Source organism: Melospiza georgiana, chromosome 11 (assembly GCF_028018845.1).
Source record: "Melospiza georgiana isolate bMelGeo1 chromosome 11, bMelGeo1.pri, whole genome shotgun sequence".
NCBI lineage: Eukaryota > Metazoa > Chordata > Aves > Passeriformes > Passerellidae > Melospiza > Melospiza georgiana.
In genome coordinates, this window is record NC_080440.1 from 23,613,274 (window position 1) to 23,638,200 (window position 24,927).

The 24,927-nt window shown below is 40.6% G+C and overlaps 1 protein-coding gene across 1 annotated transcript in view; it reads right to left on the reverse strand.

Moving 5' to 3' along the window:
* Positions 1-24,927, reverse strand: part of FGD3 (FYVE, RhoGEF and PH domain containing 3) — a 101,342-nt gene that overhangs the window by 37,583 nt on the left and 38,832 nt on the right. Inside the window, 3 exon segments of the mRNA XM_058032077.1 lie at positions 2,282-2,879; positions 3,949-4,117; positions 8,488-8,658. Coding sequence (XP_057888060.1) covers positions 2,282-2,879; positions 3,949-4,117; positions 8,488-8,658 — 938 coding nt within the window.

Below are 24,927 nucleotides of genomic sequence, written 5' to 3' on the forward strand. Positions count from 1 at the left end.
TCAGTTTTGTCAAGGATGATGTGAAATTCCAGCCTAAGAATAACCATGGAACAAGTCAACTTTGAATCACGTTAGCTCTCCTTGCTGGAAGCTGTGGCCCTTCACTCTAACCCTGAGTCCACAGTGCCTCAAATCTGCAACAGAATCAAAGAGTGGAGCAGGAAATGACCTTAAGTTATGCCAGGGGAGGTTTAGAGATTGGATATTAGGAAAAAAAATTATTCACTGAAGGGTCAGGCATTGGAAGAAGCTGCCCAGGGAAGTGGCGGAGTCACCGGCCATGCAAGTGTTCAACAGACAGGTAAATGTGGCTCTTCGGGACACAGTGGACCGGTCAGAGTTTGAGTAGTGGTTGGACTCAATGATCTTCGAAGTCTTTTCCAACCATAATGATTCTATGATTTTATGTGGACACTTGACACAGAAATTAGCTTCACCCAATGTGTCCCCAGAAGAGGGCACAATCTTTACACTGAAAGAAGAGGAAGCTGCCCTCTCGGCCTTCCTCCTCCATGTGACTGCAAAAACCAGGTAACTTAGTGTAGCTTGGTGAGCTTCAAAACTGCCTTTGGGAAGGGGAAATAAACTCAAACTGCATGGGAAAACCTGCAGAGCATCACATAAAGGAGGGAGGGTAATACAAAAAACCAAAACAAATGAGTTTTCTTCTGGAGATACCTCTCATAAATTTACCAGGTGAGCTCCAGAGAATTATAGCCGCATAATTTTGTGTCATCCTTATTTCCTACTATATGGACACATAACCTAAGGAACAAGACTCAAAACCAGCCATCAAATCATTGATATCATATGAAACAGTGGTATTTGTCATCAAAGCACTTCTTAATCAGATGGCAAAGTGTTCAGCTTGGGGTTGTTCCAGTTGGATTGATACAGCATTCCTAGTCCAAACTGTAAATTTAATTACCAGATTATAGATTTTTAATGTAATATATTATTTTCCAGGAGTTGGTCTTTGATGATTGTTATGGGTTCCTACCAACTCAGGAAATTCTACAATTCTAGGCTTTCTTGCTGGCCTGTTGCAACTAATAACATATCTTTCAAATAATATTTCAGCAGCACACATGCACATACATGCACATTATGAATATAAAACAATTAAAGTATGTCACAGTGTGTGTATGTAGGTATAAACACACTTGTCAAGCTCTGAGGTACAGAACTTGCATGGCATTTCATCATTCTTTTATTTATATCAGATGATTGACCTAGAAACTAAGAAATGCATTCTAATGTCCACATTTCCCAAGGGGCAAGCCCTTGACTGGCACAAATCATTATATACTTGGTGATTTCAACAGAACCACACGATTTATAAAAACTGAGGTGTGGACCCTGCATTTCACTAGCTACAGATCATTAGCTGCAGCTGCTGATCATATTCTTTAAAACACAAAAATCCCACATATTAACTTTACTATCATCATGGCTTGGGGTGGGGGGGAAACTCTAACAAACCCAAACACCTGCAAGTACAAACAAAAACAGCCATCAAACAAAAAGTGCAAAAAGTAGAATATTTTGCAATACTCTCTTCTGTTTTTCTGGAAAAATCGAATCCCTTTTAACAGCACTATTTCCAAAAATAACTGTCTTGACAAGCTGATAATCAAAGGAGTCTGTCATTAATCTTACATAGCTGCTGCAAACACACAACTGGACTATATTACTCTGGAATCAAAGAAAAATCTCTTTTCCAGCTACAGTTTCCTGAAGAGTAATTTGACATAACTACCATTAAAACAACTTCTTTGCCCTCAAGAAGTGGTCACATCAAAAGCAGCAGAGGTTTCTGTAAAAAAACACTTCAAATTTTCTGTGAGACAAGATTCTGATCCTGCCCATTCTACTCAGATGCAAGGTCCTGACCCTGCAAGATGCACTAGCCGATTAACTCCCTGAATAACAGAGAGCTCCATGGAAAAGAACATGCTCTAACAAGCTGAACCTAGACAAACCCAAGCAACAAACACAAGGTAGGAGTCTTGACCTACAAAAGCATCTGAATTTTAACAGCTAACCTCTGGCTGTGATGGATTCTCTTATATTAAACCTTTTGAAGTAGCTGGGAACCTTTCTAAAAAACTATCTAGGTCAGAAACAAGTTAGGACCTGCACAAAGCAGGAAACAATACTGACTATCATGATCCTTTGATGAAAAACCAACGAACCAAATGATCCAAACAATGTATTAAAGTGATGCAAGTGTCAGGAACTGGTTTCTGAGCCCGCGATAGCAACAAACAAACTCCCTTACCTTGTTTACATCCAAATACTCCAACTTTGGCACTTCTGCTATCTCTTGCTCCTCACTGCTTCCTTCATCAATGTCACTGTCGTCATCCTGCGTGGAGTCTCTCTTCTGCTCCACAGAGGAAGGTTTGGTGCCCTTTCTGTCAGGTTCCATCTCTCCTGGGTTCCCAGCCATGCTGGACTTCTTCTGCTCGGCCCCTTCTTCACTGGGGAATGTTTCCCCAGCCACACTACAAGAAGGACTGTCAATGCCACTGTCTCTGTTGGGAATTTTACCACTCCCATTCAGTTCTGCAGTTGAGTCTTTACTGCCAAGCTCTTCTTGGGACTCTTTGCTCAAAGTCACAGCAGTACAGTCTTCATGGCTTTTGCTATCACCTATGCTCAGCTCTTTAATTTTCATTATGTCTGTGTTAGTTAGATCCATGCTGCATGGTATGTTGGGCTCAGTTTCATCCAATTCAGTTTTGTCATTTGTGGAAGAGTCGCTGGAAGCCACTGTGTCACGGTCACACAAGCTCATCTGCTTGGATGAATCCAGGCCAGGTTCCATTTTAAGAGCTAAATTTAGCTGGTTTCTTTGAAGAATATGTACAGGTTGCCTGTGAGTGAAAACAAAGCACCACAGTCATATTAATACTCAGGTTTCACAAGTGCCCTGAAAGAGAGGGTGTGATTGTCATTTGATTCAAGCATCCCACTGACAATCCCAGAAGGCAAGACTGTGCACATTTGCAATAATAATGATCACCCAACAACACCCAGCAAAAAAACATCACCCCTACATGCTACTGAAATGGCACCACCAGAATCCTGGGCCTTTAGTGCTTTCCATGCCACCTTGAAGAACAGTCTGCTTTGAGGGTTTGGAGAAGAAATCGCCTCTAAAAAGAAGCAATTGGTTCTGGGCTCATTTAAACAGAAACTCTCATTCTTCAACAGAACCAAGCCCTTTTGGCAAGGTGTTTTCTGCCAGAGAGGATGTACTGAAGCATGAGAGGGCACTACTTTTCCTTTTTGGAAGACACCAGGTTCACCCAGGTGATAACACTCCAAGGCACAGTATGATGACTGTCTCCATCTCCCTCTTTGTGGAAAAAACCCCATCATTTAGCTCCATCAGGCAGATTGGTTCTTCAGAAAAAGTTCTTGATGTGTTTGCAAACTGAGCTGGTTTTACACCAAAATATATATATATTTTATCCAATTTAGTGTCTTTCATTACAAAGTTTTAAAACAGCTGCTGTTCTACATGACATTGTTTCACAGTACCCTCTATCCTTCCCTGCCTCCAAGAAGCAAGATCTGATGTTTATTGTATGTCGGACAAAATGCTAAATTAGTTCATGTCATAACAATCAAGTTCCTACTATGCAATTCCCACATCTAGCCAACTTACCAAAAGCAGACTGTGGGCTACTTGCCTTTGTTAGAATCTTACCAAATTCAGCAGGTCTTAAGCTCCTTAAACATGACTGCATGTTACAAACTAAAATTTGCAGCTTGTATTAAAAATATTCTTTATCCTCAGTGAAACTTTGCACTTCCAGTAGAAAACATCCCAAGAGGACCTTCCAGGGAATCATTATAGTTAATGTTTTCTACTATTATATTTTAAGTTAAAAATGCAGAAAAGGGATAGGAGAGCAGATCTGGCAAAGCCATATTTACCTAATACTTTCAAATTTCTCAATGAGCGTGTTGACTCCTGCTGATATTGGTACTTCTTCCTCTCCAGGTGCTAAGCTCCTTGATGATTTGGGATCAGCTGGCAAAGGCCGAGATGGTGCAGGAGGAATTCTTTCCTGCCCAGGTTTGAGATGGACAGGCTTAGGAGGTACTAATGAAAGAGAAGAGAAAAGACAGGAGGATAAATCTCCATCTTCTTTATCCTAAACTGGGAACAAAATCCAGACCAAGAGGTATCCATTCTTTCCTCATTTTTTATGAGCGGCACTGGTGCAATCCTGAAGTATTGCTTGCACCAAAGCAAGCTGCTAAAGAAAATATGACAGGCTTCTATTTTGTGTCTCTACAGCTGGCTTAGCCATGCTAACAAACTGAGCAGCTTGCAGCACTGCACTGCTTCCTCATTACCAAACAGGATGCAGAGCTTACGCTTCAGTTTGCAAGTTTGCTTGCTCTCTCAATCACACTGATGAGCTTCCCCTTCCATGACTTCTCAAAATTCTGGTACCCCATTGAATGTCTTATATTGGGGAAAAAAAGGTAGAGGGATGAACCATATCCCAAAATAAACCTTTAAAACCCAACCCCAGCATGGATTTCAGTGCCTTGCATTTGCTTGGTCCAAAATGCCACAGGCTGAACATAATGGCTTTTCTTCCTCTCCTACTCTCTCCCCCCTCTCTTCTGTGGTGTACTAGTCTTCACAAATTTCCTTCCTCTTTCGGTTCTATGTTGCGTTGTATATGGTATAAATAAAACAAGTATTGTAAGAACACTCACATCACTCTTCAGGACTCACAAGGAGGCCAAGGCACAAAGTTTAATACAGTATTTTTTTAAAATGGCATTAAATTGTAATGTCATTCTAAAAAGATTATTCAGACCTTAACATTAGTTGCAGAGTAAATTATTTAGCATAGACAGGCAGTAACTCATGGCAACAAATTCCCATGCTGTCATGGTTTCATACAGGGAAAACAACTCCCATAGGAAAAACTGACATTGGAAGGCAGGAAAACTGGCTGTGGGATTGTTCCCAAAGCACACACTGCATGGAGTAGGATTGCCAAGTGTGCCCTTCAATCTAGACTATCCAATGAATTGACACATTACGTGAGGAAATTCTAACTACATGTTGTATTTTGAAAAAACATTTTTGAAAACAGTTTCTTTCAGCCGCTTCTGACTCTGATCATCCAGTTGGGACATGTGATCAGCATTGTAATGGGGCTTGAGTTGACAACTGTTCTGAATGTCATTCCAGGGTTACTTTCTTTAGGAGGATAAACTGAGGCATATGCACCCAAAAAGTAAATTCCAGTTGTCCCTTCCTTGCATAAGTCCCTTCATTCTGCATTTGTTCTAAGATCCACATCAGCCCAGATGTCTGCCCTGCTCCAGCCAATGGGGAGCTGCCACAGTAGTCCATAGCCAGACCGTGTCTGAGGTCAGTGATGAAGAGGTGTTAAAGCATTTTGGAGTTTTGAGTATAGGTCACATTTTAGACTTCCTACATTACTGAGTTTATTTCTGCATGAAAGAATAAAATCAAAATTTTTAAAGATTTGAGCCTTAAGAGGACACTTCCTATAAGAGGACTGATTTGCCCAGTCTCCAAAATCACCTGAAATTCCTATCATAAAATAAAGATGTTAAAGTCCAATTCTGAAAGGACCTCTACAAGCCCTATCTTATATAGGAATAACAGGGAAACAGGAGAAGAAAATCTTCTTGCATATAAATGGGATGGTGAAGATCTGTGTTTTGTTCACCAGGTTTTGAAGTGCACACCACATGATCAGTGAGCGTCTGACCATGTTTCTCCATGTAAAAATAAAAAAACAACCTAAAAACAAGTAACCACACAGCCATCTGGCCCATCAACCAAAGATAAGCTCTGCGCTCCTTACAGAGGGTGCACAGGGTAGCAGGCAGACATGTCAGAACCTACCCCACATAACCCATCAGGCCTTTCATACACCCAAGGTTTTATAATAATATCAAAGCATTTACACTGGGTCTCACTGCTGTCCATGTAAACATTTGATGTCTTTCCTGTTAGTGGATTCATCTGAATCACATCAGACAACAAATTCTGCACTGGACCAAAAGGAAGCAGGAAAACCCTTTCGTTAATTCTGAATTTTTACCTACTGAAGTAATGTTGAGAAATGAAGACTTCAACATGGAGGCAAAGCCACTAACCTTACCAAGGACTACTTAGCAAGCAAAATTTCAGCCACACCAGATGTTCAAGGCCACCTTGGTTCAAGGCCAAGTGCACCTGTGTCAGGGCAATCCCAGAGGCAGACTGGGAGGAGAATGGATCAAGATTAGCCGCAGGAAGAAGCACTTTGGGGTGTGGCTGTCAAGATGTTTCACATGACCCGAGCACACGCACTGACAGCCCAGAACCTCGTCGTGTCCTGGACTGCATCCCCACCTATAGCATGAGCACCAGGTAACGCAGATTCTCTGCCTCTGCTCCATTCTGGTGAGACCCCACCTGCAGCTCTGGGGCCCCCAAAACGAGAATGATGTTGACCGGTTGCAACCAGATGAGGCCACAGAGATGCTGCAAGGGCTGCAGGCTCTCTGCTCGGGAGCTGGGCTGGGAAAGCTGGCAGGGTGTTCAGCCTGGGGAAGAGAAGGCTCCAGGAAGAGCTTAGAGCCCCTTCCAGTGACTAAAGGGTCTCCAAGAAAAGTGGAGAGAGAGACTTTGGACAAGGGCCTGGAGCACTAGGACAAGACAGAATGGCTCCCTGACTGACAGCAGGGTTAGAAGTGATATTAGGAATTAATTCTTCCTAATTCCTAATTAATTAGGAATTAATTCTTCCCCATGAGGGTGGTGAGGCCCCGGCACAGGTTGCCCAGAGAAGCTGTGGTTTCTCCATCCCTGGAAGTGTCCAAGCCAGGTTGGACACAGCTTGGAACAACCTGGTCTAGTGGAATGCATTCCTGCCTGTAGCAGGGGATGGAACAAGATAAGCTCTAAGTTTCCCTTTCCACCCAAACTGTGATTCTTTGGCTCTAATGAAAACTAGAAGTTTGCTACATGGAAGATACCAACATTACAAAGCACTTTCAGGTGCCGCCTGAAGGCTGAAGCCATATGCTGGGAAGATATCTCCTCATTCCTCCTTCTCCTGAAGGTTTTACACAGCAGCTCATGGCTTCGAATCAAGCTATCTAGGGCCCCTCCAACTTTCTGAAATACACACATAGAAAAAACATCCTCAGTGATTGGAAATCAGTGCCTATGAATACAACAGCAAAGTATTTGCACCAGATGAATTCGTTCCAGTTCTCACTGAACAGACACTTTCGCTATTCCTTTTTGTTGCCAGTAATAACAAAATTCATTCATGGAACAATCATTAATTAAACTTGGGCTACCAAGACCTCTTGGTGAAAGCTCCACAAAGACACAGACCTTGTGAGATGTTTCAAGCATGAAGTAGTATATTAATTTAATGTTTAAGGTTTACTTCCAGAAGCAGAAAATACTATGCTTTCTTTGTTGTTGTTTAAGGCTGAATTGCTTTTGTATAGATATTTTAATTGGGATGGGGTGGTAGTGCAATGGCTTAGAGCGTACAACACAAGAATATCTTCTTTTTCAGATGACAATGACCATCTATCACATGAACCCATATCTTCTAAACATTTTGGTTTATGAACTTAGTATCTTCTTGAGGCTTAGCTTGCTTTGTTCAAATACCTTTCAAGTTCCATGCTTTTTGCATCTCCAATTCCCTTGAGGCAAGCACCTATTACACGCATAAGTGCAATTAATTCTACAAAGCATGGGGTGGTAAGAGTAGGACTCTTGGCAAGCTGGCATTACAAAGACCACATGTCATTTCACTGATGAAGAAACATGAAAACAATTTCTACTCTTTCAAGAACCTGCAATCTTTTTTGTGGAATTCAGAAGCCTGGGGAGACCAGAAGAACAGCTGGAACACACTACTTTCGGGCTCCTCTTCCATCATATTTTGGGTGTGCCATCTATTTGACTATTAGCTGGCACTTCTGTGGAAGTACCACAACCCACGGGTGATTGGTTTAGCTTCTACGTCATATTTTCAAAATACATTTGCTCCATTTAGGCATTTCCTGTTGCCATATGTAGTTCTTAAAATAAATGGAAAACAGACAAGGTTTTGACAATAAGATATTATTACCTAAAATGCTTCTAAAAAAATTTATCAAAAATATAAACAATGTTGTTAAATTCAACTTATGCTTCACAGCTGCATGAGGTACACCTACAGGACAAGAAATAGAAAGTGACAAGTTAAGTAACTGGTTATTGCTGAATCAATTTCTTCTTGAAGGCTTCTCTAGGTGGTTATTTAACATTGGGAAATGAAGATAATAAAACCATACCAGCTATACATTAGAATGCAAAAGTAACTGGTTTTCTGTGACTCAAACTGAAGCAATAATTTTAAAATATTATACTTCCTGTGCAATAGAAACTTGTACAATTTCTAGAAGGACAAAGCCACCTACCTTGGGGTTTCTGTAGAGGATGCATTTTGGCCAGTGCAGTTTTGGTTTTGGGCTTCCTTCCAGCCTGATGGAGACATTGTGCTGAGCTGATGTGCTGCAGTTCCCCACATGCTTCCAACGCAGGACTGGAGTCAATGTGACACTTGATTGGAAAAGGAGAACAAGGGCAACCTGAGGGAGGGAGGGAAGGAAAGAAAGGAGGAAGGCAGGCAGGAAGGCAGGCAGGCAGGCAGGAAGGAAGGAAGGCAGGCAGGAAGGAAGGCAGGCAGGCAGGAAGGCAGGAAGGAAGGCAGGAAGGAAGGCAGGAAGGCAGGAAGGCAGGAAGGCAGGAAGGCAGGAAGGAAGGAAGGAAGGAAGGAAGGAAGGAAGGAAGGAAGGAAGGAAGGAAGGAAGGAAGGAAGGAAGGAAGGAAGGAAGGAAGGAAGGAAGGAAGGAAGGAAGGAAGGAAAATGTTAGTATGTGTTCTATTGATCCTGAAGAAAATTTGTGCTACTTCTGGAATTGTATCACTCATTCAAGTTCCTGAAGAAGGGAAGGGGGAAAGGAGAGGGATGAGCCATTCACTCACAAGTTATTACAATCAATATACCAGCATTAATAATCCTGTTAAACTGCCTGACTGATAAGACAGGCAGAATTTCCGCAATCCTGTCTTTAATGAATTATTTACATATTTACCATAGGCACCCAAAATAAAAGAGCAAATATAAAAGTTAAAAAACATTTCAAAATGATTTCTCCAAAAAGAAATACAAGTGTTGTAGCATATAATGTTCTGTTACTTGATAAAATACAACTGTATAAGGATGATTCAGAAATATGTTCCATGTGGTGGGAATGGTACAAGTGACATTTCTTCAGATTTAATCCCTCCAGTTAATTATTATTCCTCCTTATATAAAAGATTAACATGCCTGCAAAAGCTCCAGTGTAGAAGATGCCATTAAGATACAATCCAGTGACAACAGAGAGAAAGAAGTGATTAATATGATTGTTGTTTTTTTGTTTTACATTCTTGATTCAATTCTGTGAAGACTCAGCAAACAAACCAACATGGACCCCGCAGTATTTAATTTGGAGTTTTTTTGGATTTGTGGCAAGGCTACATAAAACCCTTACATCAGCTTTTCTAGTGTGTGATAAGAAGGCTGAAAAAAGAATTTTAAAAGGAATGTGTTTTAAAGTTGCTGCTTTTGAACATATAAATATATGGGGTTCTGGCAGTACTCAGAAATGGAAAACACATCAAATTTAGAAATTTGACATAAATGCACTAAAAAATGGCAAAGAAAACATTCTTTCCCTATTACTGTTTTGAAATGGACTAGCTGAATTTACCAGAATCTCACCAGAGTGGAGGGTGGCCTACATCGCATAGAAAGAATACATCTAAAGGTGAAAAACCCGTCTTTGCCTTTCTGTGATATCTTCAACAACATGGCTTTAGCTTCAAAAATGCAACCTACTTTCTCCCAGATTCCTATTAAGATCAAAAGCCTGAAATGAAAAGCACTCCCATTCACATCAACTAAATTTTCCTATATGTATATTAATGGTATTAAATCAGGATGTGACCTTTTGAATAAAGCCCCTGGAGTCTGAGCCATTCAGACTGCGGATTTTGTTGTCAAAAATAGATTCAGATGGCACAAATCTACTTACTGATCTCTGCCACCCAAATATACAATCCCTGAATTCCCCATGTATGGATGCCAGTTGCTGCTGGTCGAAGCTTCATTAGCATTTCTACCACAAATATCTTCTTTTCAGCAGATTTGAGACCAGCTATTAAAACATACTTCCAGCTAAAACCAGGAAATTTTAAGTATTAAGTTCTATTCAAATATAATTTCATTTAACAGAAAAATGCGGTGAAAACAGAAAGGATTATTAGAGCAGATTAATAGATTACTGCAAACACATCATCACTGACAGAATTTATGCTGATGGCTTGGCTCTGGGTACCAAAAGCTCCCTGTGACAGTAGCAGTGCTGCCACAGGCCAGATTTTAAGGGGAGGGACTAGAACTTCTTCCTTATGACCAGTAGCGCAACACAGCCAGAAATTAAAACAGTGCACAAGGGAAATGCCTGAATTTGAGAAAATTAAAAGGGCAGCATGCAGAAAACAGAGCCCAATATTTCAGCAGGTATTCACTAGCATGTGACTGGAACGCAATCTAGCAATGTTGTATGTTCTTAAAAACTGCTTCAGTGATCCAATTCCTCAACAGACAAATCTCTGCCCCTACCATAGCTCTAGAAAATATGAGAAGACCCCTCTAATCTGTGCTCTGTTGTGTGATGACACAGGCACAGCACTGGTTTCAGATCTGGCAAAGCAATGAATTCCCGGTAGATGCCAGACACGTTCACAGTCCCCCACCGGCGCTGAAGCAGGAGAGCCACAGCTTCTCCTGCCCTCAGGCACCACAGCCCCACGACATCCCCAGCTGGACATCCTAAGCTGAGCCCAGCTACCCCATGCTGGCTTGGGATAAAGTACCAGTTACCCTAAGCATTCCCCATTCTTTTTCAACCACTGTCACATGTTGGTATCATTTTGTGAAATTTCAAAAGGAATTAAACCCCAATTCCTGCGTCTTTCCTCCTGGGATTCATTGCTGTGAGCCACCTTACATTTATACTGAAAACAAAAGCTAGTGGTTCCTTCATTGGTTTCAAATGTGTGGCACCACCAGACACCCCTTTTGTCTAGGCTAAAACCTCTTACGAGCTACTTACAGTACTGCAAAGTAGGTGTTTTGACCCTTATTTTATAAATTCACACATTAATTCTTCATCTTATGCTGCTTTATTAGCTCCAGCATTTTGCTCAAACCTACTTAAAGCTCATCTCTTCCTCCCGTCCTCCTGCTGAGACTTCGGCAGGGGTGAAAGGCAGTGTTTGTGCTGAGGCTGTACAGCCCTGCTATAGAACCCAGCTCAGTGACACTGACAACAGTCAGCTTACATTTTTCAGACATTCCAAAACATCAAATTCAGCAAAACGAGTGATAGCAGAGATACCACCATAAGCTTTCGGAAACAGATGAAATCAAACAAACATTATGTTCCAAAGCAAGCAAGAATCTGGCATGGACTGCAACTCCCCACCAAAAGAGAGGCATATCACTTACTTGTGCTTGAGCAGAGACTCACACATTTTTTCTTACTTGCTTAAGTTGTAGGACAACTAAAAAGAAGGAAGAACAGCTCCTGCTGCAGCTTCCATTTCATGGGTTAAATGCCATGTTCACAGGAAGTGACCTCCCCCAGCTCACTTCCGACCACCACTGCGGTTGGTGAGTCAAAGCACATAAACGTGGCAAATGCCCACGGAGGAGCTGTGCTAAGCACAAGTCACACGAGATTACTGCTGGCTTTGACTTTCAAACCCTCTGAAATGCGATACAAAGGATGTGGATGGTTTAGAAGCCTGAATCTTCTGAAATAGAAAAGAGAAAGCTAGATTATGGAATCATAGATTCTCAGAATGGTTTGGAGCAGAGGGCACTTTAAACAAAAACCATCTTGTTCCAATCCCTTTCCATTAGACCAGGTTGCTCAGAGTCCCATCCAGCCTGGTCTTGGATGCTTCTGGCTATGGAACAGCCAGAGCTTCTCTGGGCAACCTGTGCCAGGACTTCACCAACCTCAAAAAGAATCTCTTCCTAACATCCAACCTAAACCTAAGCTCTTTTAGTTTGAAGTCATTCGCCCTTGTTCTGTCACTACATATCCTTGTAAAAAATCCATCTCCAGCTCTCTTGTAGGCCTCCTTCATATTTTTATAGAGTTTTTAAATTAAATATAGTTTGCTATTAATGCAGGAACAGTCAGTATCAGCAGTAACATGTCATGGAAACCAACAAAAACACAGTTCTCAGCATGCAAACTCTCAGTCTGCTTCACAGTCTGAGAAGGGAAATGAGGGACCACAAAAAGTGGCAATAATGAGGGACCACAAAAGTGACAATAAGTGCAATTCTACCAGCATGGGATGGAGCTTGTTCAAAGATTTACATCAAATGTCTTGAAGATGTTCAAAGATTCTTCTCCCATCTTGCTCTCCCATCAGAATCTCCATGGGAAATGATAAAGGATGAAGCAAAATCTAAAATTTTTGAATGAATGCTGCATTGCAGGACAGACTCCATCTTCAAGGAGACACAGAGCGGCTGCTGCTTTGAACTCTTACAAAAAACACAAACCTGACAAACCCTGACAAATTGCTCAGTCTGAGCAGGGCTGCCAGAAATTTGGTCTATTCAGTTCATCTCACCCCACCACAGAAACACAGACACAAAAAAAGGTTTTTGTGAAAGAAGCACATTGCTGAAGTTAACAAATTTTTGCATGTAAAGCACAAGAAAGGACCAAAAGCTTCCCTAGACCTATAACACTATTTGGGATTTGGTGTACCTTTATCCTGTTCTGACTAATTTTAACTGCCTTAGGTGAGAATGCTTTCTCTAACAGATGTTTCATAGCTTCTCAAGTGTCACTACTGAACATCATTGTCATTGTATCTTCCATAAATCTGGATCACAATACCCCGCCTTTATTCTCATTAGATTTTCCTATGGTACATTCCTGCAAGCTAATCCAAATAAAGGCTGTGCTTTACCAGCACTAGCATACACCTTACATCTCATCATCTGAATCACAGCAGGCATATTCCTGAGCAGTTTTCAGCTCTGACTTCTGTTCTCCAACAGGTTTTTACATACAAAGAGTAAAAACCTCTTTTACACGCTCATTTGAGTGCAGTCTCTGTATCTGTCATTGCATTCTTGTTTTTATTGCCCTGTCCAGAACAGCACATAACCCAGGTACCTGTGCAAAGCTTTTCCAACACTTCTCTGCCACTGGGACATTTCACACTTGATCCCGCAGCAAAGGATTTCTCCACAACTGCTTTAAAGGAACCATTACAGAATTTTCATTACTCATTTAATCTGGTATACTTTCATTTGAAGAATTAGCTTTTCAAGAGATGTACATCAGCCCTTTCCTCACAACGATAAAGCACACTCCTTGTCCCACTCAATGCTCCCTAGACAGGGTAGTACAGTACAGTCTTCATTTTCTATATTGCATGTAAATAAAAAAACTTCACACTGCAGACCCACATTTCTCCAGCTAGAAACACTCCTGGCACTGTTAGTTCTACATGAATCAGGAATGCAGTGTCAGTACAGGCTCTCTGGCCCCCCCACCATTGCAGGGGCAGCTTGGGCACTAGAGCCTTTCTCTTAGATATGGGTTAGCTGGCAAACTGCTATTGAAAACTGGTTATAAAAGTGATTTTTAAGTGTTTACTTTACATTTATATAATTACAATGGTCAGGAGAAGATTTCTGAGTGACATAAATGAGAAGCATCCACATCTAATTCTTTATTGCAGCATTAGTTAACACAGATGTGTGAAACAAATTCCTGACAAAATCTTCATACTTAGCCAATGACAAGGTAAAGAAAAGGCAAAATTACAAGCACATCTCAGAAATCCTGCTGCTATAAAGTCATTACATACAATTTTACACTGGGGCAAGGAAAAAAAAAAACAGACAAAAAAAATCAAGCAGACACTCTACTGTCAGGTGTTTTATGTTGCTCTGAGTGCAGCTGGCCACTACATCCCCCACAGACAGCACAAAGCAAGGATCCTGCCAAGGCCAGTCAAATATGCCCCATCATTTCTACCATAGTGGCAATGATACCATCCCTTGAGACATAATACAGAATCAACTCAACTTGCCACTGAGTTGCCACAGAGAAAATTTAAACTCCTTTCCAGAACAAAAAATCAGAATCTGTCACTAACTGTATGGAAGGTCATCTTTCCTTAGTTAAGAAGGAAAGTGGTATTTCTTATTTTATTTTTATTTTGTAGCAGGCTGCCAAGCAAATTCTGTCCAACAAATGAGTGAAGGGGAAAACCACATCAGCTGAATGGGAAGAAGGGCCAGCTTCCAACCCTAGGGATTCCAAGGGGGCCTGAGGAGTGGAAGCAACAACCAGAAAAGCCATACTGAGAACAGAATAAATTCACTCAAAAGGAAAATGAGAAAGAAAAAGCACCACAGAATATATTCTCCTCCAAGATTAAAAACAGGCACAATAAAGCCTCAAAACAAAAATATTTTTCTTTCCTGTATGAAACAGGATGTGGTACTGCAGTTAGCAAGAACTTACCTTCAGCTCCCGGGGTTATTGGTACAAAGTTAAAAAAAAGTCTTGTGTTTTTACTGACTGTGTTTTGAGTCCTCTGTTAACATGCACACAGACTGAGGACATGCAGTCTGCTGCTCAGCCCCAGCAGTCAGCCCCAAATTGCAGGGCTGTACTGGAACCCCTCTGTGAGAACGCACCCGGCTCATCCAGCTGGCACTCCAGGGACCAGTCCAGCCTGAGGATCTCCTGTTATCAACAACATCAACACTGTTATCAAAGCTCTACATGGACCAAAGTCCCAAGAGTGGAAAACTCCACATGTAATTATTTCTTTGCTAATAAACTTCTAAGTGATTATAATCTAAACTCTGCTGGAGAGTAGATGAGGATTAATGGATTTTGTGGGGGCTTGGGAGATTTTTTTTTAAGTAGTCATATATGTTCATGTGGTTTAACACAAATATTGTAATTTCTAGATCTATGTCTGCAGTGCTGCTGAGTGTGATAATGAACTACGCAGTAAATGTCCTGAACCAATGTCAACGTTGTGTGCTTCTCCACAGTATCACAGGATCACAGAATGGCTAAGATTGAAAAAGATTTCTAAGAGCACCAGGTTGAACCATCAATCTCCCCATTATCTGCATGTTCTCCACTAAACCATGTCCCCCAAGTGTCACCTCTACACATTTTTTTGAACATTTTTGAAAACTTCCACTTTTTGAGCACTCCACCACTGTCCTGGGAAGCCTGTGCTGGGCTTGACCACCTTTTCAGTGATAAAAATTTCCCTAATATCCAACCTAAACTTCCCCTGGCACAACTAGATGCTGTTTCATCTTGTCCTGTCACTTGCTACATAGGAGAAGAGACTGACACCCACCAAAGTGGCAATGCTCAAGTTCTTCCATGCTATTCTGTGACAAACTTGTACCAAAGTTATTCTTTCAGATTTTGTTTATATTTGTATCCCTTTGGAGAGTATCAGTTTGGCCTTAGGTTTTGTCTCTCAGTTGACTTGGACACAGATGCCCATCAGTAACTTTTGCATTAGCATTTCTGTCATACCTCAGAATTTGTCATATCTACAGATCTGGTCCCTGAAACTTTGGCATTATGATTTCAAACCTCCAGTGACATTCCCATACAGGAAACAGACAAGGCACACGGGAAACAGGTTGCCAATTTGAAAAAAACACGTTTATTGTCTTTGTCTAGGGCTGGAGACTATTCATTGGTAAGCAAATTCCTGCATTTGGCCATAGTCTTCTCAGTATTTACATTTGGCCTGCTCTTCATATTGACATATAGAGAATGGATGTTAGGGGATCCTGAACATCAAATCCCCATAAATGAAGGCAGTTACAAACTTTTATGATCTAACAAAATATAACAAAGAGGCTGTGAAAATCTCATTCTTCTGGAGGAAACATTTAGCTGATTTTCCCCCTCAAATGAGGAAATGGTTTAATTAGGCAAAAATGATCATCACAGTTACTTTCTGTGACACAAGATCAAAGGCAGAAGAGAAAAACCCCTGAGACTCCTCCATCTAGTAAGAAAAGCAGGTTAGATGACATAAAAAGACTGAGGCATAAAGAGTGACAAAGAAAAGGAGAAGCAGCCTGGGGTAGGTGTCAGACAGGTTGACATTGAAGGAGACAAAAGCCCTGCCAGAACGCTGCACACAACAGGAGATTCAGCCATCACATGGGACTGTCAAACACTGTTCCTCTACTAGAGAAAATGGAGGTAAGCAGGGATGACCAGCCAGACTCATTTCTTTGGTGCATACAAGTCTTGTCTTACTTTTGTGTGATGAAATGCAAAGCAACTTGTTTAACTTCAGCAGTAGACTTCAAGACTTAATTCCTGCATTGGCCAAGGTGCAGATGCCGAGGTCTAGATATCAAAGACCATCTTAAGTTGTTGCACGTGCCCAATTTAGAAGGGAAAAGGGGAATTGGTTTTCATTCATATATTTCATTATAACTAACATGAAACCCAGAATTCATTAATTCGAAAGACTGTGTTTTGTTTTGATTTTTTCTTTTGCAAAAGGATTCATTGAAGATGGAAGATAAATAGGCCTTCCTCTAATTTTTTCCTGAGTTCAGGATTGAATATTGGGCAGATAACATGCACAGAGTAAAAAATAAAGTAAGCACTTGTAACAGCCTAGAACTCTCTCAAAGGAAGTTCTAGTTATAGTGAAGTATTTCTGACCATAATTTTACCCTCATTGTTCTTATTCTAGCCAGGTGAGCATAAGCAAGGGCATTTCTCTGACTTACAGGACAAGTCCCACACACCACCACTTTTCAGTCTTTCAGCAACAGCATTTTAACATATCTTTTCCTCCTCCTGCCTCTTTCCCATTCAAACTCACTTTGCATCTCATGTTTCTGGTAATTAACTTGGTTTAGCTCTGGTCTCCAGATTTAGTCTGGCTGCTTCCTCCATGACACAGGGATGCTTACCCACGGACAACTCCTGGTCTCCCAGAAGGGAACACCCCACACCAAACTGATCTCTCTACAGTGTCCCCAGAGGCAGCTGAGCACGAGGTGCAGTGTGTAGCTGCAACTATAAATGCATTTTCACCACAGATTTTCAAAGATGAAGCTATCATTTTGCCTGACAGCCTCAGAGCCCTCACTGATGTCAGATATCTATACCACCTCTAAGATGCCCACACTGGATGAGCCTCCTGTAAGATGCACAAACCAGATCCTGATGAAGGGATGCAGACAGAATCTTTATTCAGCATTCCTGAGGCTTTCCTCTTAGATGAGCACAGTTTGTTTTTTATTTTCTTTTTCCCCTGACAAGTAAAAGGTTTTTCATTATGATGAAAGAGTCCCAATTAATAATTACACTGATTTCTGATTTTGCAAATCAATGAACTATTTCAGCCTAATACTATACCCACAACTTCACATCTGTACTACTTAAACACAGGAATTGCAACACCAAAGCGATCCATTACTGTGAAAACCTAAAGAGATTTATTCTACAAACAAATTACTGCAGTCAAAGCCATCTCAATTTGTTCCTTTCAGGTTACCTGCAGCTGTGTGATTTATTGTCTTTGGGATTCTCTCCCAAGAACAAAGAGAAAGATGGCAGATCTCCAATTCCCAGAGTTGCAGGAAGAGTTTCTCTGTTCTCCAAACAGAGAAAAGCATTACACTGCCCACCTTCCAGTGATTTAAAAGACAAAATGATGAGAAACAGCCCAGTCAAGTCCTATGAGCAAATTCCAGCCTTCATTCAAAACCATGTCAAAAAATGCTTTGTGTGCTTTGTTTCTTCTCTTACTGAAAGCTTACTAAATTATTCCTAATGACAAAAGCAGCATGCAAGGATCTCTCTTTCTGCTCAGCAGATGTGCCTGTGCATCTTCTTAATGCTACACATTGCAATGTGTAAGATCTTATTTAACCAGCAAAATGAGTAAAAATTACCCTCCACTTAAGATTTAATGACAATATAATTCATCTCCAACAGTGTCCCAACCAACTCGCTTTCTCTTTATAATCCTGAATTGTTTCATTAGTTTTAGTAAACCAATAATTAGCCTTTGCTGATTTAAAAGTCTATTTAGGTACTAAATAAAAGCAGGTAAGTGAAAAGTAGCTCAAAACTGAGCTTAGGTTCTTTGCTGCAGAAGCAAGCTTTGCAGGGCAGGTCTAGCTTTTCTGTTTGATCACAAAGTGCTGTCACTCCACACTGCAGAAATTAAGAAAATACAACTTCATTATTGAAACACAAAAGGAAAACTTTTACACTATTTTGACAGCAGAGCTGCATGTTTCAAAATTCAGAACAATTTCAAAATAATCACTAGAAGAAGACATATTTCAGCTCTCAGTGTGGCTCAGTAACATTCTACTTGAAGTTGAGAGCTTTGATAGAAAACGGCCAAGCCACAGATTCTTTGAGTTTGGAAGGAACTTGTGGAGATCACCCAGTCCATCCCCTCTGCTCAAAGCAGGGCCACTCAGAGTAGGCTGCTGGTTTGACTAGGTCAATCACACATATTACAATGTGACATGTATAATATTTTTTATCCCATTTAAAACAAATGTAACAAAATAACAGTGTAAATTACCAATAAATAACGTTCTCAAATATTAACTCCTGTATTGAGAAAAGGACACAGAATGAAACATTTCTGACTGATAATCTGAACAAGGGCAGCAATGAGAAGCAAACAGGTCGCTGTGGTGCCCCGGCTGTGGACTGGGTGATTGAGTGCCACGTGGGCTCACAAAAGCACAGTCGCAGTTTGGAAGAGCCTTTAAGAGCCTGGACAGCACTGAGAGGCTAACAGCAAAAGCATCCCTAGTCTTGTGCCTCTTTCTCATATCTATACTTCCAACAAAGCAATTCCACACAATGACTGCAAATCCAGCGCAAGAAAATCTTGGAGGGATCTAGCCACTGTGAGTCTCTACCTTTTGGAGACTTGGAGCAGCCTATGACATTGACCAAAGGTCCACACTACACTGCACTGATTTCTCAGCTGAGTAGAGAACACCATCTTTGCCCTTCGCTGTGGCCTCAGGCTCTGCACCCTGCTCCTCCAGAGACCTGCACACCCAGGTTATCCCAGAGCCACTCCCAGGTCAAACTCCACATCTCTTCCAGCTCTGAGGGGACACACAACCACATTCTGTACCTTGCAGATGGAGGAACCAAGAGCAAAGAGCACTTTTTCACTTGCATGACCATCTCCTTATCTTAGATGAATGCTTCCTCACTCTGTGATCCATAGTCTCTAAGATCCAAAGTGAGAGCAAGAAAAAGAACCTGGGAAAGGTTAAAGGTGTCCATGGGAACAACACACAGATAAATAAAGTGGAAGAGACTGAAAACCACTGAACCAGTTCCAGTATTTTGGATCCCAGTCACAGGATAGGATAAAGTATCTTTTATTTCAGCCTGACAAGCTCCAAAGAAAGTAACACCAGATCAAAGGCCTGTAATATAGAGTACAGAGAAAAACTGGAGTAAAAGGAATTAGAATTAAGTTTTCTCAACAAAACTTCAGTTAATTAATTATATCTATAGCAGCTATTCCATCTCTCCAGTTATCTACAATTGCACTTTCATCCAATCCATAGCCAATACAACATGAAAACAAAGGACATTTTTCAAGAACCCAAGTTATCATTTGGGACATAACTTATAAATCACAAAAAATAAAATCCGAGTGAATGACTGCTAAATTTCCATTCTAAAAAAAAAAAAAACAAACCACAATCTCAAAATTGAATTTCAAATCTGCCAGAAATTACTTTAAAATAATTTTTTAAAATAAATAATTTTTTTAAAGCTGGACAGGAACAGGCAACAATTTCAGAATCAGATCATTAACCCAAAATATGCATTCAAATTATTATTGTGAAAATAGTACACATTCTGTCTTGCTTAGGTGATAGCTTTCAATTCTGAAGTTAACTTAGAGTGTGGTCTATCATTACATAAAATATAACAGGCAACTAGCATTTTCCAATATGTATGCATAGCCAACGTGGATAATTATAAACTATGTCACTTGCACAGGATAGCTGAATGTTTGTGTTTAAAATAATATTGCATAAAACAGCACATACTGCATGGCAGTCACTGTTTCAATAAATTACTGGTTTCTCTATAATTTCTGCAACATTATTCCATATTATTCTTTCATTATTGGAGAAATCTCCATGCATACAATGTATGTTTGTTGGCAAAGCTGCATTATTAAGAAAGGATGACTGGAGGGATTTAAAAATAAAAGTCAATACAGAAATTTAGATGCTATTAAGACAAATGCAAAGAATTTTCACTGTACAAGAAAAACAGTAAAAGAATATCATTACAAGATTATTTCAGATAATAAATGACTCTTGTAATGAATTTACAATCTTGAGCTCGTATAATAATTGACAGTGAAAGTGTAATTTAGTAATAACATCATAATCCTATCAATTGCTTAGAATGGGTTATGGATAAATAATTTTTGTTTGATTGGATTTTTTTCAGATCTATTATGTCATATTGGCCCCAGAGAGCTTTAACTACTGCCAACTTCACAAGGAGAGGAACAAGACACCTTTCAGAGCAATATCTTTACATGTAAAGTGAGGATCTGAGTTGGCACCCATCAATAAAGAACAAAACAATAACATTAATACAACTCCAGATTGCCTAGGACACTTCCTGATTCCTTTTGCAGCATGCTGGTGTCAGCAAACACCACTGAGCCCTCCATAGCCCTTCCAAAAAATAAAACCAAAAACCACCAAACACATGCATACACGAATTGCAATAAGGCCTGATTATGCCCTGGCCATCCTGCTCCACTCTGGGAATGACTGACCCACCCCTCTGACTGCCACTGATCATGACACTGTGTGGCACAGTCCTTAGCCACACTCCCTGCAGCAGTTGGGTCAGCTTCTGCACATGATGGGCAGACCCCTTAATGCACTGTGATGATTGTCACCACACAAAGTTACTGCTCAAAAGGCACCTTAAGCCACATTATCCTAGCTCACAAATAAACTGGGGCTAATTCAGAGATGCTTAGAGCTCAGATGTCATCCCTCCACATTCAAATCTGGCATTCATAAATGTCTGCACCAGTCATGTCTCCCCACCTGCACTGCTCAAGAAGGACAGCTCTCCTCAGAGAAGCCAAACAGGATTGCTGCAGTTCTGGCAATGTCTAAGTTAGGCCAAGTGCACAGCCTGTCGTGCACATCCTATCGTGCACAGACCTGCACACAGTCCTGTTGCTCCCCCACCCTCACTCCATACCACACCACTGTGCTGTGGGGCCATTCCTCTTCTGTGTTCCCTGCAAACACTCCACAGAGACACACTCAGAGGGACCAGCCCTGAGCTCCAGTGTCTACTGGCTAAAGCTGTGTTCTCAAAATGGAACACTTTGATCAGTTTCTGTGAGGTGCTGTGGCAAAGGAAAAATCAAACTGTCAAGCAAAATAATTGCTTCAAGATGGCTTTTAACTGAAAAGCCCATTTGCACTAATGGTCAGGAAGAATCAGGTATTTTGCTCCCTGCAGGGTTATAGAATCACAGAATGGTTTAGGTTGGAGGGGACCTTGAACTATATCTTGTTCCAACATCTGTCATGGGCAAGGACATCTTCCACTAGACTAGGTTGGCCAGAGCCCCATCCAATCTGGTCTTGTGAAAAAAACGAACAAAATAAAACTAGAAGCAAGTTGAAAATCCTAGGTAATCTCTTCAATTTTCTGGTCACAGATCCAAGAGTGTCTTCTTTCTTACCATAGTGAACCTCCTCTTCCTGACCAGATACTTGAATGCAACTCCTACAGCACTCCCAAACCCAATATCTACAAAGAACATTCTTGGACCAAACAGATCCCTCTTCCTCTCAGAGCAGCCAGTTTGGAATTCTCAGATGCACAAAAAGGCAACATCCCGTGCAACAGATATATGTTCAGAAAGGCATAGAGCACAAGATGCACTCTACTGAGGATACTATATTAATCTTCTACTGATCTTCTACAAGATTATCAACATTTGATGTATCTTCTACCTTTGATAATAGGAACGTGTGACTGGCTTAGTATAACAAACATTAAGTGCATCAACCTCCAGTTCAAAAAGAACTTAATAGAAGTGGCTACCTAATACATGTAGCAATCTTACAATTCTGCACCTGTCATTTGAAAACATTAAATAACATTAGAATGCCAGAGTGCATAGCATACACAAAGCATAGGCAGTTTTCAGAATAAGTGACCCAACCACGGATGTTGTCCAAATATTTCAGTTTATAGAGACCTCATCTGATGATGGAATTACAACAGCTATATTACAGTTCCATGAAAGAATTCATTCTAGCTATGAAAACTATACAAATTTCTTAATATCAAGTAAAATTCAATTTATCACACATTCTAAACTATTATACACTAGGGTTCCTCCTTCTTCTGTACAGTAAGATATGCCTTATTTCAAAACATTTTCAGAATTAAAAATATAATAGTTATATACAAGCCATAACAATATATTGGCTTCTTTGACTAAAGAACCTAAATTGCAATAACATTTAACAGCATAAAGTTCCAATTCACTCAGCAATCTATTGGAAATACACATGATAATGTTAAAACTACTGGGTTTTGACATTTGAAAAAAAAATTTAAACAAACAAATTGTTACATTTGATTGTTTAATCACCTGAAAGTGACAAAGGCTTCAAGCAGTTTTGGTGTTCAAAGAGGATGCAAACAAGCCTTTTAAAAGTCACCACCATCTGGGCATCAGGGACAGCAGGCAGGAGTTGCCTCTCTCCCCAGGGACATACACACAGTGTAAGCTCATCATTACCATTCTTATGCAGATCACACCATGGATCTTCAATGACATTTTACAGACAGATAAGACTAAAAAGTCCTGCCCTTAGGCACCAAAGCCTTAGAGGACAGGGCAAAGCCTGTATACCACACTTTTCAAACTGGAACTATCCATGTCACTGGGAAGTGATTTATGGGTCAGAGCCCTGCAAAAAGTCAGTAAGACATTGAATTTTGTAATCATTTCCTCAGAAAAGACTACAAATTAATTACCTGAAGATTAAAGGTAATCTTCAAAATGTCTGCGATTACTAGGAAGTCAGCTCCAACTAGTGCTGCAGGACATGATGAAAGACACAAGTAATGGTTCTAGAAAGCCCATTTAGAGACTTATTGAACACCTCACATCTTGCAAAGCAACAGCAGTGCAACTAAGAACACAAACACAACAGAAACTACAATTACAAAGTCAAAGTCTGGTGCTACTACTCGACAAGAAGATATCCCCCAGTCCATTACCAACATAAACCCCTCTGGCTGTCAGTAATGTTCTGTATTTCTCCAGTCTCAGTCCTCCATGACCTAAATATTCACTGATTAATACTTCTGTGTATTTAACTCTTTGAGGGCCCTTCATATTTTTCCATCCAGGCTGGTCAGTAGAAACACAAGAAGACTGGGCAGCTCCTTTGGAAGGGAAACTCAATACCTGGTAAGAACAGCACACTAGCACCACTAGCATTCCATGTTTTGTATCTACTGTCATTCTGCTTCTCATAGCAGTATTTTCCATTTTAACAAACCAGACCAAACACCCAATTGCAGAAAGAAATGGTAAATCCTGGGCTAAAGGACAGAATTTTTCACAGGTGCAAGATACATGTGGTGGGACTAATGGTGTGGTTTAATACTACCCTTAGCATCCTCCTACTGAAAGAGTCTTCCTGCCCTGCTCCCTCAACCACAGGCATTACATTATTCTTACTTGGAAGGTTTTGACCCGGCTCAGAACTGATTGAACTGATCCCATACACAGGGCAGCAGTAGTGTGAAAGCTGCACTCAGGATGGAAGCCAGTAAGACCACAGGCAGCAGAAATAGGAATTGGGCTTGGAGGCATCTTCTACAGTGGAACTGCAAGCAGGGCTGCTGTTGTAACAGGTCCTACACTCTGCAGAACCCTGGGAATGACATGGTTTACTGCAACTCAATTGGCCAGCAAACAGAAACATTTCATCTCAGTTATTATTACCTAATGGCATGGAAAAAAAATATATCAAAACCTCTTGTTCTGCAACAAAATACTTTTTCACTGGGAATCAGAAGTATTGAAAGAAGTATTCGAAAACTGATACCATTTATTCCTCTTAAAAGCAAAGTCACCTTTACAAGGGAAATAACTCTAGTTTGATCTTTCCACCTTCTCAGATCATAGCATTTTTACCACTCATTCACTAAATATAACCCAAGTTAAAGCAGTTTGTCTTTTATAACCAAAGAGGTCAAGACCTTGAGCTTTTTCAGTGAAGTGTGTTTTCTAGACATTTACAATTTTTGTGGCAAGGGTTTTTTCATTGCCATATCACATTTACAGGGGAAATTAAACTTCAGCTGATCCCATGCTTAAGTGAAAAGGCTGAGTTTTGGTTTCCTGTTGGAACTTGCATATGCAAAAACTTCTTTTTTTGGTGGGGGGGGGGAGTGGGAGAGCAAGGCAAAGAACAATAGCTCTAAAAAAACCAAGATTCAGTTTTTAACACTGAATTGTGAATTTATACACTATGATGAAGTCTTTCCTTTTTTTGAAGGGGTGGTAAGTGGGACCCAGTAAGTGGGAAAGAATTTTTAAACTTTGGATGTAGTTCTTCATGGCAGTCCATACATCCACACTCTCCATGTACTAGGAAGGGACAAGAAGCA